Below are 16,425 nucleotides of genomic sequence, written 5' to 3'. Positions count from 1 at the left end.
TTGAGAGCTTCTCATGTTACATGAAGTATGTAATTAAATTGAATAAGGAATGCATAAGGATCGATTCCATTGAGAACGTTGAAGGGTCATCCATAGAGCTTCAATTAGAATGCTGATGTTCAATTCCTATTTGTATGGATTCTTGACATAGCCTGGATAACTTTAGATCCAGGAGTATAGCCGAATAGCATAAGTCGGGGTAATCTATCCTAAATCTAGAACAGGCAGACGTGACTCTGCCATGGTGACTAGTCACACAGGTTTGGAACCGGTTGCTAGAATTGTGCTATTCAGGGTGTCAAGACTTTACAAGAAGGGGAAGGGGTATGCAACAATTTAGTGGAGGTGTGTCCTCCTTAGAGAGAGGATTTGACCCCGACCTTCTTCACGCTCCCTTCTCCCGGCAAGCACCTGCATGGCTACATACTAATCATCCTCTATTTTTTAGGTCGATAGTTTAAATATGGACTATGAGAAGTTGCAGCACATCAACGCAAAATTGCAAAAAGCTGTCGATTCATTAGAAGAGGAGAAAAAGTCTCTTCTTATTGATTTGAAGCGAACGTCGAAGGACAAGGAAATCATTGAGTTGAATTTGAGGTAAGTGCTTCCATAATGTATTACAAATATTTGAAAACGGAACGAAATAGAAACTAGACTAGATAAACGGAATGAGTTTGAATCTGAAACATGTTAGAAAATGAAACATTTTTGGATATAAGGATACAAAAATTATGCTAATTACATCCTTAATTAAGTAAATCCAACAAAAAAGTTGCAAAAAAATGAAGTAATTTTGCAAAAAAGATATTCGACTCCTGAGGGATTCGAACCCCCAATCTTCGGATTCGAAGTCCGACGCGTTAGCCATTACGCCAAGGAGCCGAAAAAAACCATATTCAGTGCTGGCCAAATGCTCAATTTAAGAGATATTCCAAACAAATTCGATCGATATCACATATATCCTTCTTCATAGCATCCAACATCCTTTCATGAATGAGATGAATCAGTGAAAATTAGTATTTTATAATTTAATTTAAGGCAATTGGAGTTAATCTAAATTTTAGTGGGTTTTAAAGTTTCATATTTCAAGCGTTCGCTTGTAGGCTGTTAAGTTTTGTTAATTAAGGCTTGTAAGATGGGGGTTTGCATAAGTTTAGGAACAATTATTTTAAAGTTTTAGTGGATGATTGTAATGAGAGAATGGATAATGTTTATGCTCAACTTATTGTTACTTATTGTTACTATTGAAGCTTTTAGAGCATAAACCACTTATGTGATCATTGTTATATTTTAGAATTCAGTGACTGAAAAGCCTAACACTCAATGTTAATGGTGGGAGTTGGGGTCTGGTTCCAATTGAATAAAATCAAAAATCAGTATTTAATGATCAAAAGGAAGCTGTAAGTCCGCAAGTTAAGTTTAAAACTAAATTTGAGTTTATCTTATTATGGCGTATACTTTATTTTATTTAAGGAACATCCGTTAAGTTCAAATAAATTACAACTCACTAAATATAAGTAAACTTTAACAGCACAACCATGGATTGTTTAAATTAAATTTAGCAGTGCTTCTAGCCTTCCTTTTTTGGATTCTCCTTCTTATGCTGTTGATAGGGAAGTGAGTTGATTTTCTAGCCATTCTTACGTTCACCAATGGAATTAAATATTTTTCCAGGATACGTTGTTTTATTTTTAAGCTCATCTTGGGTCCTTCTGTTGTAAAAGGGAGATTGTTCATCGTTGGAAGGCATGATTATTATTTTGATGTATGATCCAAACTATAACTTAATGCAGGCTCAGTATTCTTGATCTTATCAGATCTAATGCTCGAAATTTACTATCGTTCATTTGGGTAACATGATGCCATTTTATGTTAATGTAAATGACGAAATTTGACATAAAAATTGAATCTAATATGCGGGCATCCCCGCCAATTTTGATATATATTTTACAACAATTTTGAAATACAAAAGTCCTTAATCCAGTGATGGGCAACCTGTGTGTTGCGACATGTCCAATTTTTTGCAAAATATCATGAATCCTATGTCGTTTGCAATTATGTCCAAGGCTTACCCCAAAGTGTGCCACAAAAATAAAAGGTTGCCCACCACTGCCTTAATCAATTAGATTTCCGATTCATATTGTCAATGGTGTAACTACATCTGAATCACTACTTCCATACATAATCTGCATTTGAATCATAGTTATGATTTACATCATACAGTTGAATATGTGCTACATAGAACAATACAATATTTGAAAGCATAAGTCAGTATTCTGTTTACTGCGATACAGCATTGTTGCTTTTAGCAATCTCCAAAAAAATTAACAAAATATTTAATTCAGTGACTTAACAAATTAAATAAAATTAAGCAAAAATAGTAAAAATTTATCCAAAAAAGAAGACGATCCCGGAGGGACTCGAACCCCCAATCTTCGGATTCGAAGTCCGACGCGGTAGCCATTTCGCCACGGGATCTCTTTTTAGGGATGATAAAGTTTTGCAAAAAAGCATTAATATCGTAATGGAGAAAAGTCAAGGTAAGAACACTGCGAAAAAAAGTTGAAAATTTTTTAAAAAAATTTTTGTGCTGTAGAAATGACTGATTTTCTGAAAAGAACTGAAATGTGAATTTTGAATGAAAAGATAAATTTTAAGTGAAGCACTTGATTGAGCTAGGTCTGGAAAAATTGTTTCTTGGGTTGGACACTATTCAAGTGACATTTTAATGCTCACGCACAATTCAGTAACGTTGATAACTCATTGTTTTTTGAGTATGATCAATGTTTTCAGATGTTGTCCTTTTGAAATTCAAAGCCCCTTAATGCTAGCTACAAGCTTCATATTACAATTAATAAGAAGTTTACAATTTGGTAGATTTCAAGTCATTTGATACAAATTTTTATTTAGGTCCATTAATTTAAATAAATAGTTGTACTTTCTTGATTCACAGCATCTTGAAAAAAAAAAAGTCATTTTGTTCTATTAAATCTCTCATATATAGGATAGTTTCCTTCTGTATACTTTGTTCCATTTCGTCTTTCGTACATTATCCAAGAGGATTTTTGGAATGTGTTTGAATTTTTTGATTCTTGAGGCTGTCTTTGTTTCCATTGCTTATCATTATTGTACATTTGGTTGCGATTATCCATTTTTCTGGAATTAATAAAGTGTTTGAGTTAAATAAATTAATTAAGCCGCATATAAAGCATAAATTAAGCCGAAAAACGAGTAGATGACCCGGAATGCATACGACGTAGAAAAGGCAAATGATGTTGCCCTAGGTCGGCGTGAGATTGGCATAAGGTAAAAAAATAAAATTAAAAACCAAATTTGGTATCAGGTTAGGGGCGTCAGGAATTTTCAGAAGTCGGAAGGGGATGGGTGTAGGGGTGGGGAGGTGGTTGATGGAAAAAAGCTTTATAGATTAAATAAGTTAAAATACCGCTGGCTATGAAATTTATTGAATTTTGAATATTTTTTGGTGACGACTAGATAATTTAGTGATGGACCCTTCGATCCATTTCTTCTTTTAAGCACATGAGGATATAAATTTATAGAATTTTTGAATTCTGATTTAACTTTTTTCTGATTTTTATTTCGTCTTGTGAAGAAATTTTGAGTTTTCTAAAAAAGCAGTTCATATTTTACCCTAGATTTTATCTACGTTTAATAAAATATTACAGCCTTAAAAAAATATCAGCAGCTTCACTTCCAAATTTTTGACTCAAACTAAGCAGTAGCTTAGTATGCTCACTATATAAGCCACAATTGTGTTATGTTTTTGTTTATCATCTTTAATACTTTTATGGACGATAAAATCTTTTACAGCTTAAATCATCTCAATCAAGCTAGTGATAATATTCAAAATTGAGTCAATCAAAAATTATGATAATTTTGTTGTTTTGGTTGATATTACTTGATAAACAGCTGGGACATCAAAACTGATGATCTAATATCCAAAAATTCTGAGCAAATTATCAGGTTATGATAGGAAATAAGACAGAAATTGGGGAATTTAGAGGGAATTTAGAGGAACAACCCTCCAACCCAACCCCTTTTTTGGAAGGAATTCTGCAATTTGCAAGGATTTTTGAGAGTCTTAAAATCCAGTGTTTAAATTAAAAAATTCAAATAAACTTAACATCCCCTACTTCACTTAGTCCATTTCTATCTACTCCCCTTCCCCTAATGTCATCTCACCCCAAAAATTTTAAATTATTAATTAAAAGGATTCAATTACTTTTGACTATTTACTTCCACTTTTTGATTACTACTATCTTGTCGTCTTGTATAAAAACTATGATTATTGCCGAAATTCATTTTTAGTAAGGATAAATTAATTATTATAGTTTTAATTATTAACACAAAGGCAAACGATTTGAAATGGCACTTAAACCCAACTGACTTAATTTAATCTTTGTGAGTCTATTATATTGACTATTATGGTGAAATCGGCATTTAATTCTAAGAGTAATCTTAATCTCATAGACTTAATCTGAATTTATTGTAATTTCAATTTTTCCCAGAATTTTGATTATGTTGAAATTTAATTTTTTTCAAAAATTGGGTCTACCGAAATATGTGTGACCTCCTAGACATCTCTTATAGATGCTTAATACAAAATTTGAAAAATAACGGAAATTTAAAATTTGAATTTTTATTCCAAAATAACGGCTTTTTAAAATTTAAATTTTCGTGTAAATTTCCAAAAAAAGAATTAAAAATTGAGCAAAAAAGTCAACAGCACGTAGCGTTCCCAAGCGGTCACCCATCTAAGTACTAACTACGCTCGACGTTGCTTAACTTCGGTGATCGGACGAGAACCGGTGTTTTCAACGTGATATGGTCGTTGACGAAAGAAGTTGTAGCTAATTTTATAGTTAAAGATCTATTAGGCATCAAGTTTACGATTGGCTGAGCATTTTAGATAAATTAATTTTCATCAATTAAATTATGACCAATGGGGAATCTTCGTTAATTTATGAGATGGAGGCAGTGACGAATTTTTCGTTAGTTTTGTGTCTAAAATTGCGTTTTGCGTTTTATCTAGTTTTATCCAGTTTTATCCAATTCCTAACAATTTAGGAATGGATACAATGCAGCATCTAATGAAATCCATAAAATATGCAATTTAAAGATTATCACACAAGCATATCTAACATGTGTCACTTTACATGATGTTTTAGAAAATGCAACAATGAATGCGCTGCAAAAACATTAGAGCAAAACAATCAAAAAAACATTTGCATTTATTTAAACCGCATGGTGGGATTAAATCTTAATTTACCAATTTTCTCTTTCACTTTATGTAACATCTTAAGTGCCTTAATACACCATTTCAATTGAATCTTTCATGCATATAACCGGTTAATGTAATTAAAAGAAATTTCTCAATGTTGATTGCCTTATAAAGGTGTTTTTGCAAGCAACATTCAACGAGCTCAGTAGCTCAATGCAATAACAGCCGTGATCGTCTAGTGGTTAGGACCCTACGTTGTGGCCGTAGTAACCCAGGTTCGAATCCTGGTCACGGCAACTTTTTTTTTGTTCCTTTTTTGATAATTTTTTAATTTTTTTACAAAATTTTCTTTTTTCAGGGCCGAGGAGGAACGTTCAAGTAGAATGAGGGAAGAAACTATCACGTTACGGGAGGAATTGAATAAATTGTATTTGTCACGTGACTTATTGGAACAGCAGAGAATTGAAACAGATGGTTTATTAACAATGATGGATAAACAACGTATGGATTTGGAATTTGAAGTTGAGAAACTCAGCAATGAGAAAACGGAACTCAATAATAATCTTGAAAAGAAATGCAGTTCCGGTGAGAATCTTGAGCATGAAATTAAAGAATTGCGAACATCAATTTTACAACTTGAGGAGGAAAAAGGAAAGCTTCAAAATCTTTCCGCTGAACAAAATAATGATATTGCGTCATTAAAGAAAGAGCTCCTTAATGCGGAACAAATGCGATTGGATTTAGACTCTGAGAAGTTATCGTTGAGTGAGAAATTAAAAATGGTTGAACTTGAGAAGGAGAAAGTTGAACAAGATCTTGGCACATTGACACGTGAACGTGGAGATTTAACAAATCAATTGACATGCTTAACGAGGAAGAAAGAGGCAATGGGTGAGGAAATTCTCAGAACACGTCAACGTCTCGAGCAGTCTAATGAGATGAACAACAGATTAAATCGTAATCTTGAGGAGCTTGTTAAGGAAAATGATGAGCGACAGGTTGTAATTGATGCTCAAGATAAAGAGCTTCAACGCCTCCAAGAACAGCTTGCCGCACTCCGTACTGAAAAGGAATCACTTGAAGCTGTTTTGTTCGATACAAATACGACCTTGGAAGCGATAGAAATTAAGAAGGAAACATTGGAACGTGAATTACAAGAATTGCTCGTTAGTCAGGAGTCATTAAGGAATCAAGTCGCACGAATGAATAAAGATCTTGACAATTGTCAACGTCGTGCACAGGAAATGAAAGTTCAAATGACAAATGCTGCTGCCACACAAGAAGCTGACTATTTACAACGTATTGCAAATTTAAAAGCATTAAATGATGAAAATGTCAAGAAATTGAATGAGGAAAAGGAACAGATACGTATAGCACTTGAGAAGAGAATGAATCAAGCATTGCAGGCACTCGAGGGTGGAAAAGATGCTGAGATTCAAATGCTAAAGGAGCAATTAGAGAACCTTCAAATGCATCTTGATGCAACAATACAGCAGCATGAGGAAGTGCTCATTCGTGCTGAAAATGATAAGCAACAGGCATTAATGTTAGCACATCGCGATAAACAAGCCGTCATGGAGAAGTTAGATGCAACAACACGTGACTTGAAAGCAGAACTTGAGAATGTTGAGCGATTGAGACGGGAGATGGCAAGTCGAACGGAAAAGGATCGAAACATAATTGGCGGATTACGTGAAGAAATGACAAAGCTAAAGAGTAAAATGGATGAGAATCGAATTCGTGCGGAGGAGGAAGCAAATCGAAGTGACTTACAAATAGCATCAATCAAGGAGGAACGTGAAAATGCTTATCGTGAGATTGAGGAGCTTAAAGTTCAACTTCGTTTGACAGAGGATAAAGCCGATACACTCAATAATCAGCTTGGCGATACCACACGAAAGTTACGTGAAACTGAAACCAGTGGAGAAATGTTACGTAAGGAATTAACAGACACACGACGTAATTTGGCAGACAGTAACATTGAAAAGGATAAATATATCACGTCAAATAAAGAATTGAGGGATCACATAAAGCGCGTCGAGGGACAGAAACGCGAACAATCGAGAGGATTAGAAGATGCTTTACAGAAAATCACGACATTGGAAGAGACACGAAATACACTCGAGAATGATAAAGTTCGTCTCTCGACTCTACTCAAGGAAACTGAAAATAATGTTACAAAATTGACACAAGATTTGGGTACCGCCCAAAATAATGTTCAGAAGCTGCAGGCAAATGCGTCACAAAAGGATAACCTTGAGAAGGAATTACAAGCTCGTTTGAATAATGAAATGGAAGAGAAGGAACGTATATTGCAGGAATTACATCAGCTTAAAAAGCAAGTCTGTGACTTGGATTCAAATTTGCATGCGACACGACAAGAATTATGTCGCGCCAGATCCAAATGTAATCAAGACGATAACCGATTCCATTGTCGTGAGGCTGAATTATTGACTCGCATTGAGGAAGGTCGCGGACGTGAGAAACGTCTCGAGGATCAAAAGCATAACTTGGAAGTTTGTCTAGCAGATGCGACACAGCAGATTCAAGAATTAAAAGCTCGTCTTGGCGGAGCAGAAGGCAAAGTTCGGTTAGTAAAATTTATTTTGTCTTTCTTTCTGTTTTTTTTTTTTGTACATTAAAAAGTCATTATCTGAGAATGCCATTTCCTAGCTTGTTCTTAAAGCTTCTCCATAATGTCAAGATGTTTTATTCAAAAGAGGAATTTTATTGTCTGTTATGCTGTATTTTGAGTATTGTCCAATTTTTTAAAGCATTTTTCTTAATTGAATGGGGTTTGTGTTTTGTTTGTCTGTCTGTCCAGCTGCTCAGCTTGGACAATAGTTGAACCTTTGTGCCGCGGCACAACTTGATGTTAGATCTTGACCAAAATCGCAATTGGTACATGGTTCATGACATTTTCCCATTAGAGTGTCGCGGCTCACAGTTTAGACAGCACTGGGTTATCCTGTTTTTGGCTTTCATCATCAATATTTTATGTAATTATCCTTCAGAGCACACTAGTGTCCCGCGTCTCACAGGTTGTCCATCACTGCCATAGAGTCTAAAAATGCGCTTTCATCATCCAGGCATGACTCCATCTCCAAACCAGTTCCTTCATTTCCATTTCTATACTTTGTATTGAAAAATAATTTCCAATTCAAGTTAAAGCCTTTAGAAGAAATTCCTTAATGGTATTCACAAATAAAATACCATTTCTCGGAAGTAAGAATTCCACCCACCCACACCTAAACATTTTCCATAAAATTACCCCTTTATTTTCTTGAAATGCGTCATAGCCATTCATTCGTGACAGTTTTCTTAACATCCAAAAATATATTTTCTCCTTCCTTTTTCCACATATTTAGAGCATTAGACGAACAATTGATGCACTCAGAGGCCTGTAAAAAGGATACCGAAATCAAATTGAGTTCTATTGGACATACATTACGTCGCATTGCTGGCGTTCAACTTGATGGTTCAGTAACGATGCCATATCGTCTAATGAGTCCATCGAGACGATATAGTCCACATCGTCCATGTCCAAATGATTCTCATGATACAAGAAGTTTGTCATGTGATAATATGATTATTGATGTGGATCCAGAGCTTGTGCGAAAAGGTGTACGTACATTAATGCATCAAGTGGCACAAATTGAGCGTGAAAGGGTAAGGAAAAGCCTCAACAATTACCTTTATAGTCCATTAATTTGCCTTTATTTTTGTTTAATATCCAGGATGACTTTAAAGCTCAATTGTGTTCAGCAAAGAAGCAAATTCACGAATCAGGTGAATTAAATTGCCGTAATGAGAATAAGATATGCAAATTGCAACAAACCTTACGTGCTGTACAGGAGGAGAAAGCGAATGTTGAATCAAAATTAACACAAAAAACAAATGCATTGACATCAGTCGAGGAAGCACTGAAGAGTAAAACGGATGAATTGAATATGTTACGTGAGAAAAATGCAGCATTAGAGTTATCATTGGGCTCAACGAATGAGGAGAAGGCACAGTGCGAAGAGCGTCTCGAAAAATGTCGTCAAAGTGTCGCACGTCTTGAATCGGAAAAGAGACATTTGCAGGATGAATTGTCACGTGCTGAAGGCAGAGCATCGAAATTAGATCTTCAACGTGTCGCATTAGAAGGTGATATACAGCGTCTTCAAATGGCACTACAGGAGAAGGAGTGTGCATTGAGAAATGTTCAAGAGCGATGGGAGCAGGCAAATAAATCGTCAACTCAGCTTGAGGATAGATGTGTCGCATTAAAGACAACAATTGATCAATTAAAGGATCGTTTACAAGCAGCAGCTATTGCCGAGACGGAACTCAAAGCTGAAATTAATGGATTGAATAAGGAACGTGCTGATCAAGGACAGCACTTGATTATTGAGCAAGATAAAATCAAGCACATTCAAAAATCATTGACAAATAGTGAGAATGAACGTCGCGTGTTAGCTGAACGTTTAGAGCAGGCACAGAACTCTGTTAATGAACTACGTCGTACACAGCAATCCAATCAAGATAATATGCAACGCATGCAAGAGCAATTAGCTGAAATGGAAGTCAAAAACTCATCACTTGAATCTCAATTGCGTATTACCAAGTGGAATCAAGATAATCCTGACAATTTTGGCACCAGCGGTGTTGGTGGTAATGCAGGTGATTCAAGTGACTATAAGGATCGTGAGAAGGCAGACATGAAGAGAAAAATTGATACATTAAATGAGAAAGTTCGGATATTAGAGCAAGAAAAGCGCTACGGTGGCGGTATCGGAAGTGGCGCAACAAGTAGCAAATTTTCCGGTCACGTACAATTTGACCGTTCAGAGAAATATGATGGTCATGGTGAATATGATTCAAATCGTCTTGAAACTGAAAGTCGTTTTTCATGTGGCTTGGATCATGTTCAAATTGAGAATGAATGTCGTGATTTACGCATTAAGGTTCGTCGCCTTGAGACACAACTTGCTGAAAAGGAGGCTGAATTGGCCCGTGCAAAGGCAAAGTTTGCTGAAAATCCACCGAAATGTGCATCAAATGATGCCGAACGTTATCGTCAGGCACAAATTCAAGCTGAACGGTTGTTGGATGCTCGCGAAAATTCTCATCGACAGCAAATTATGAGATTAGAGAATCAAATTTCAATGTTACGTGAACAATTGGCACAAGAAGCTAAGAGGAGACAACTCTTGTTGCTTCGTGGCTCTCGGGCTGGACGCGAAGCCGAACAATTGAGGTAAGATTGCTGTTAAGTGACTAATTGAGTGAGCGGCAACCTTTTTGGGTCAGGGCAGCTTGGTAGTAAGCCATGAGCGTCATGTAGTGAATGGTTTTTCCATTGATGTGCCGCGGCACACAGGTTGGTCTTCACTGCAGTTTTCAATCCTGGTATTAGAATGTATTCAATTCCGGGATTACAAACAATTCTGAGATTGAAAACCCCAGTGGTGGGCAACCTGTGTGCTGCGGCACATTGATGGAAATGCCATTAACCGCATGCCATGTGTAATTTTGATTGTGGCTTACTACCATGAGTACCATGGCACGTAATAGGTTGCCTACACACTGCACACCCTACATACCCAACCACTGTACTAACATATTGTACTTCCAGACAAACCATGGCCGATTCGTTAAGAAATGTGGCACAAGAACCTATCGATCCAGTTTTATTGGAAAATGAAACTAGAAGGTAATTATGAAGATCTACTCTAAAAGCTGTGCATGCCCAAGACTAAGCCCCTGAAACAGAACAGACTAAAACAGGCATCCGTCACAGGTAAAAGCCTTACAATTTCTTAATAATTTGTATGGTTTTGTAAGAAATTGTACGGTTTTTGTATCTTTCATATGCCTGCTTTGCAACTCTGCCCTGAAACCTTCAAAGCACCAACTTTTAATGACCAACTTGTCATTTTTTATCTACAAATTGTCTTGCTGCATTTGTACATCCACAAAAATTTCTGCTAATTCATCATTTATTTGCCCATAGCATGCACAAAACTTTCTCAATTTGAAATTATTCTTCCTTTACCAATCTCATTAATTTTTTTTGTTGTTGTTTCTTCTCCTTATTCCTTTCCTGCAACGCTTTAATTACTCAACAGACTCGATACAGCTGCCTCAATGAGTTTACCACCATGTTATGATACTAGTCCAACATATCGTTAGAGATTAATAGTCGATGATATAGAGCATAAGAGATAAAAAAAAGGAAACTTTTCTAGTCATTGGATTGAGGAATGAACAAGGATGGAATGATGAAATGCTGTGTTTTTTGGCTCATCCAAATTAGTTATTTAAAGTTATAGGATATGATATTAATTTATTTGATTACTTACTTTGCTCCCATCCACTCATTAGGGTTTTATTCTTTTTAATTCAATTAGTTACATTGAAAAAATTTCTCTTTGAGGTTTTTGGAATTGGAATTGCAAGTAATAATAATAATATATGTAGATTTGAGGGATTAGTATGGCAGTCAGGGGTTTGCAAATGGGAATTTGAACTGACATTGTCAAGTCGACAACTTCACATAATGTCAGAGGATTGGAAAAGAGACTTTGAATTCAGAATGATGCGGAATGCGAAAGTGGGTAATCAATCTAAAATCCGGAACCAGGATGGTGTAACTCTGGCATCATGCCGAATTTATTCTGAATCCAGCATCAAGTTATAGTTATTTTAGTTTTGAATCGGAGTTTTCATCGATTAACTAAAGTTTCTTAAAGCACTTTATATGTCTGTTAGGATCGGGCAAGTCCATGAAACCGGTCACCAAACGAATCCTAAAGCCCGAGCAGCACAATAAACCGCACTTGTCACCGTAAAAATGAATCAAAAACTGCCTTTATGATGCCTTCAGGGCAACTTCGAGTCTTGTGACTAACACGGTGACTTAACAGTGCAGTGCCATAGTAGAGACGTAGCTAGACATTTTGAGTGAGGGAAGGAGGATTTATTGAAAATATTTAGCGGGTATTTTTGGAGCTATTTCAAGAAAAATCCTAGAAAATTGGGAGAATTTTCCAAAAATTGAGGGAGGAAGATTGAATCTCAACCGTATCCCACCTCTGAATGCGCCCCTGGCTCAATTGAAGGGTATGAATATCCACAATAAATGAAGCTTGCAGGTCACAAATGATAATCCCAAACCAGTGTTGCAATGGAAGATGTCTGCCGAAGACAAAGACAGCAGATTCTTCCACAGAATTTGTCTTTCAAAAGATTTTATCTGCGGAAGAAAGTTGTCTTCTTGCAGATAAATAAAATTGTCTTTCGGAAGATTGCGTCTTCCGGTAGATTAAATCTTCCGCAGACAACTGTCTTCCAGTAGACCAAAAAAAATGTCTACAGGAAGACAGAATCTGCATGTAGATTTATTCTGCCGCAGAAAAATCTACCAAAAATTTCATTTTTTTGCAAAATCCCTAATTTAGCAATATATTACCTATTAATTATGTGATATTTATGTTCGAAAACATAAATATTAATGTTTCAATGCTTTTATAATATTGTAGATCATTTAAAACACATTTAAATCAAGAAAAACAACTTTTGATTTTCAAAATGCCGTTTTTCTTTGTTTACATTTGTTTTCGCACAATTTTGCATGAAAATTCCATGTAAGTTGATATTAAAAGCTTTGAAACATTAATATTGATGTTTTCGAACATAAATAGCACATAATTAATAGGTAATATATTGTTAAATTAGGGATTTTGCAAAAAAAATAAAATTTTTGGTAGATTTTTCTGCGGCAGATTAAATCTACATGCAGATTCTGTCTTCCTGTAGACATTTTTTTTCTACTGAAAGACAGTTGTCTGCGGAAGATTGAATCTACCGGAAGACGCAATCTTCTGAAAGACAATTTTATTTATCTGCAAGAAGACAACTTTCTTCCGCAGATAAAATCTTTATAAAGAAATTGTCTTCTGCAGAAAAACTGGCAGATTGCAACACTGTCCCAAACTCAAGATCAAGATTATAGTCAGATACTCTAAAATCCATTAAAACTCAAAATCACCTTACTTCAGCAGAGAGGATTAAAATCGGAGGATTATCAACCCCACAAAATCTACCATCAAGTGTTTCCCTCACTCGAATCAAAATCAAACCCCTGACTCAAAAATTGCATCCAATAAAAAAAATGAACAGTAAGTAAAAATTCTTTAAACTGCCGCAAGTAAAATTCAGAATAAAAAAAAATTAATCTATTTGAAAATGAAAAAAAAAAATATTAAAATTGAACATGAATGAAAAAAAAAAATTTTTAATCTCACAGAACAAAATATGATAAAAATTTATTGTGGTAGAGGATATGCAAAAAAAATTATTGAAGAAAAATGTGCAAGAAATAAAGGAATAAAAAAAATTGAAATGAAAAAAGTTTTAGCAACAAAAACAAATATTCATTAAAAAGTTTAAAGTTATCGTGCATTTTCGTGATAGATTGAATCATTCTATGCTAATAATTAGCTCTCTCACATTACAGTTTGAAAACAAATGAGAATCGTTTTAATGTTTCAGGTAAGATTCAATGTTTCAATGTTTTCCACAACGTTGACTTTCGTTAAAATTCCAGTGCAACATTCATCGAATGTTTTTACAATGTTTTAATGTTTTGTCCATTTCATACTTGAGGATATTTTGATTGTAATTGAAATTGCTACTAAATATTTTATGATTATTAGCATCAGCGTGATATGTTTTGATGCAATATTAATACTCACACTATAGTCTATCAATATTTGATGTTGTTATCCTGCATAATTTACGAAACTGTGTAAATAGGATTATCAGATTTTAAAATTGTCAAAAAAAAAAATAAATCAACATCAGGACATGTCTATATTTATGACATGTAATGGGTTAGTATGATATTTGATTAGGTTGATGACCTGTGAATGCATTTTGATAATTAGTATAGATTTGGGTGAATTGGTTGATTTATTCGGGATGATAAGCTTTGATGAATTTGAATTTTGAAAAGTTCATAGATTACATGCTGTATTATCATGATTGCTTGGATGTTGAAGTAGAGTGTAATTTGGGGTATTGAGTCATATATAGGGAAAAATTGTCAGTTTGAGAGTAAAGTATCTGTGGTCTAGTGAATTGGCAACAGATTAGATATCTGTAAGCATATGAGCTGTGAAAACGTGGGTTCGAATCCCATCAAAGACCAATTTTCTAATTTTGTATAGAGTATTGCCAATATGACAAGCCAACTGTCAATGGCCGAGTGGTTTGGCAACAGATCAGATTATCTGATTTCCGAGAACTTCCAGTGTTCGAATCCCACCAGAGACTGATATCCTAATTTTACACAGAATATGGTCTATATAGCCAGGAATTGCCAATTTCAACGACACTGTATTTAATGCTAGATCGACGAAATCAATCTTCTTCAATACCTTTGATCATTCCTGAGTATCCCTGAGCATTACTGAGCATTACTAAGTTTGAGTAGAGTGAACGACCCCCGAGAGCAGATCTCGAACCTGTTGCTTAATTATTCCGACCTAAGAAGTCTTATCCTTACACACATCAGCCAGATAATGCTCTCTATCAATGACTATTGATTCCATAAAGCTCCATTCCCTGTTAATTCCAAAAAGCTCCATTCCCCGTAGCTTACTATTCCCTATATGACAAAAATACCCAAAAAAAACTCTAACATTAAATACCATTTTGTGCATCCCCATCAAAAATTCATTCATTTGTTAAATATTCTATCCATAAAATCACCTTCTCATCCACCACACCTCTAATTTAAAAGCATTCAATATTCAATAATCTAACAATGTCATACACACATCTGATAAAATGCAAAATTACTCCGAAAAATTAATTTCACATCATTTTAAACAACAATGTCACTAGGCTGTACCCAATATTCATACGCATTATATAAAATAATATGTTTGCAACAGCCGGCCACACATCAAATATTCACATTGTATGTATGGGAAAAAGAGAAGGAAGGCAGGCACCAAATTGGTTTATTTTTTCTGCGAGTGTACATCGCGATAAAAAGCTCTCATTGGAATTAATTGTTTGCTGTAAACTATAATAGCTATATAGGGGCTATATATATATACATAAAACAATTCATATCCAACGCACTATGTCATAATTAAAAACTTGTAATACTCACGATATGACAATAAAAAACCGTGGATATTTCCTCGCTTGTATGAAAAAAAAATTTATTAATTATCGTGGATATACAAATAAATTTTTTTATATCCTTCATAACATACAATCTTGTTAAAATGTATGCTATTTGTATTCTTTTGTATTGGCTGACCTAAGGGGATATTTTGGTGGGATATTATTGAGTGTTGCATGTGCAGCTTAATTTATTATATCTGATTCTTTTTTTTATTCATTGTTGAACTACACATATCTTGCATGTTATGCATGGATAGAGATGAAAGTGTTATTGATTTAAAAATGGGATTTTTTTAACAGGTTTCGATGAGAGATGAGGTTGGGATGGTGGGATGGATGGATTGTATTTGGAGGGTATTTATAAGAATCAGGAGACTTTGAGGAAAGGGTGTACTAAGGGTGTTCAGGGGTTCCTACATTCTTCCTCCTCCCTTCGATCATCGATGTCCGTCTTCCGTTGTCCGTCCTCCGTTGTCCGTCCTCCGTTGTTCATCTTCCGTGTCCGTCCTCCGTTGTGTCCGTCCTCCGTTGTGTCCGTCCTCCGTTGTGTCCGTCCTCTTTTGTGTCCGTCCTCCGATGACCGTCCTCCGTTGTGTCCGTCATCCGTTGTGTCCGTCCTTCGTTGTGTCCGTCCTCCGTTGTCCGTTGCCCGTTATCCGTTCCAGGAGGTGGGGTATGACCCCAAAATTATCCAATTAATAGAAAGTGTTTAGAATTCGTTCTTGGGTGGGTTCGTTACGAAAAGGAAGAAGAGGATTAGGATTGGTTAAAGAATTCAGAAGGGTAAGGTGCTGCAGATAGTCAATAAGTGCACGGAACCTTTTCATAAACAAATAAAAATTCGTAAATTTCGCTCAAATTAATATTCAACATTTCTATAAAATGCGCTCCATATCCACCTCATTCAATCATCCCCAATCCTGTTGACTTGCGATAATTTCCAGTTGAATAACTTACTTTGCATGAGGGAATGTTGACGCGTTTAATATTAATGA

The 16,425-nt window shown here is 35.3% G+C and overlaps 1 protein-coding gene and 4 non-coding genes across 6 annotated transcripts in view; 2 read left to right on the top strand and 3 right to left on the bottom strand.

The window, feature by feature from the left end:
• LOC139098995 (rootletin-like) overlaps positions 1–12,676 on the top strand; it is a 36,467-nt gene extending 23,791 nt beyond the window's left edge. For both annotated transcript variants that reach the window (XM_070651388.1, XM_070651387.1), the window contains exons 6-11: positions 449–600; positions 5,604–7,835; positions 8,614–8,914; positions 8,983–10,487; positions 10,866–10,943; positions 11,359–12,676. In XM_070651388.1, coding sequence (XP_070507489.1) covers positions 449–600; positions 5,604–7,835; positions 8,614–8,914; positions 8,983–10,487; positions 10,866–10,943; positions 11,359–11,422 — 4,332 coding nt within the window. In that variant the 3' untranslated portion in view covers positions 11,423–12,676. The remainder of the gene's footprint in view (positions 1–448; positions 601–5,603; positions 7,836–8,613; positions 8,915–8,982; positions 10,488–10,865; positions 10,944–11,358) is intronic.
• TRNAR-UCG (transfer RNA arginine (anticodon UCG)) lies at positions 813–885 on the bottom strand. The gene has a single exon. It is a non-coding gene; the product is annotated as a tRNA-Arg (tRNA).
• TRNAR-UCG (transfer RNA arginine (anticodon UCG)) lies at positions 2,409–2,481 on the bottom strand. Its single transcript has one exon. It is a non-coding gene; the product is annotated as a tRNA-Arg (tRNA).
• LOC139099006 (5S ribosomal RNA) lies at positions 4,742–4,860 on the bottom strand. Its single transcript, XR_011545262.1, has one exon. It is a non-coding gene; the product is annotated as a 5S ribosomal RNA (ribosomal RNA).
• TRNAH-GUG (transfer RNA histidin (anticodon GUG)) lies at positions 5,470–5,541 on the top strand. The gene has a single exon. It is a non-coding gene; the product is annotated as a tRNA-His (tRNA).
• Positions 12,677–16,425: the final 3,749 nt, after the last annotated feature.

This window comes from Chironomus tepperi, unplaced genomic scaffold (assembly GCF_022539635.2).
Source record: "Chironomus tepperi strain 1889 unplaced genomic scaffold, CSIRO-AGI_Ctep_v1 contig_456, whole genome shotgun sequence".
In the NCBI taxonomy this organism is placed as follows: Eukaryota; Metazoa; Arthropoda; class Insecta; order Diptera; family Chironomidae; genus Chironomus; species Chironomus tepperi.
Note: the sequence above shows the minus strand (reverse complement) of the source record. Positions and strands in the feature narration are given on the sequence as shown.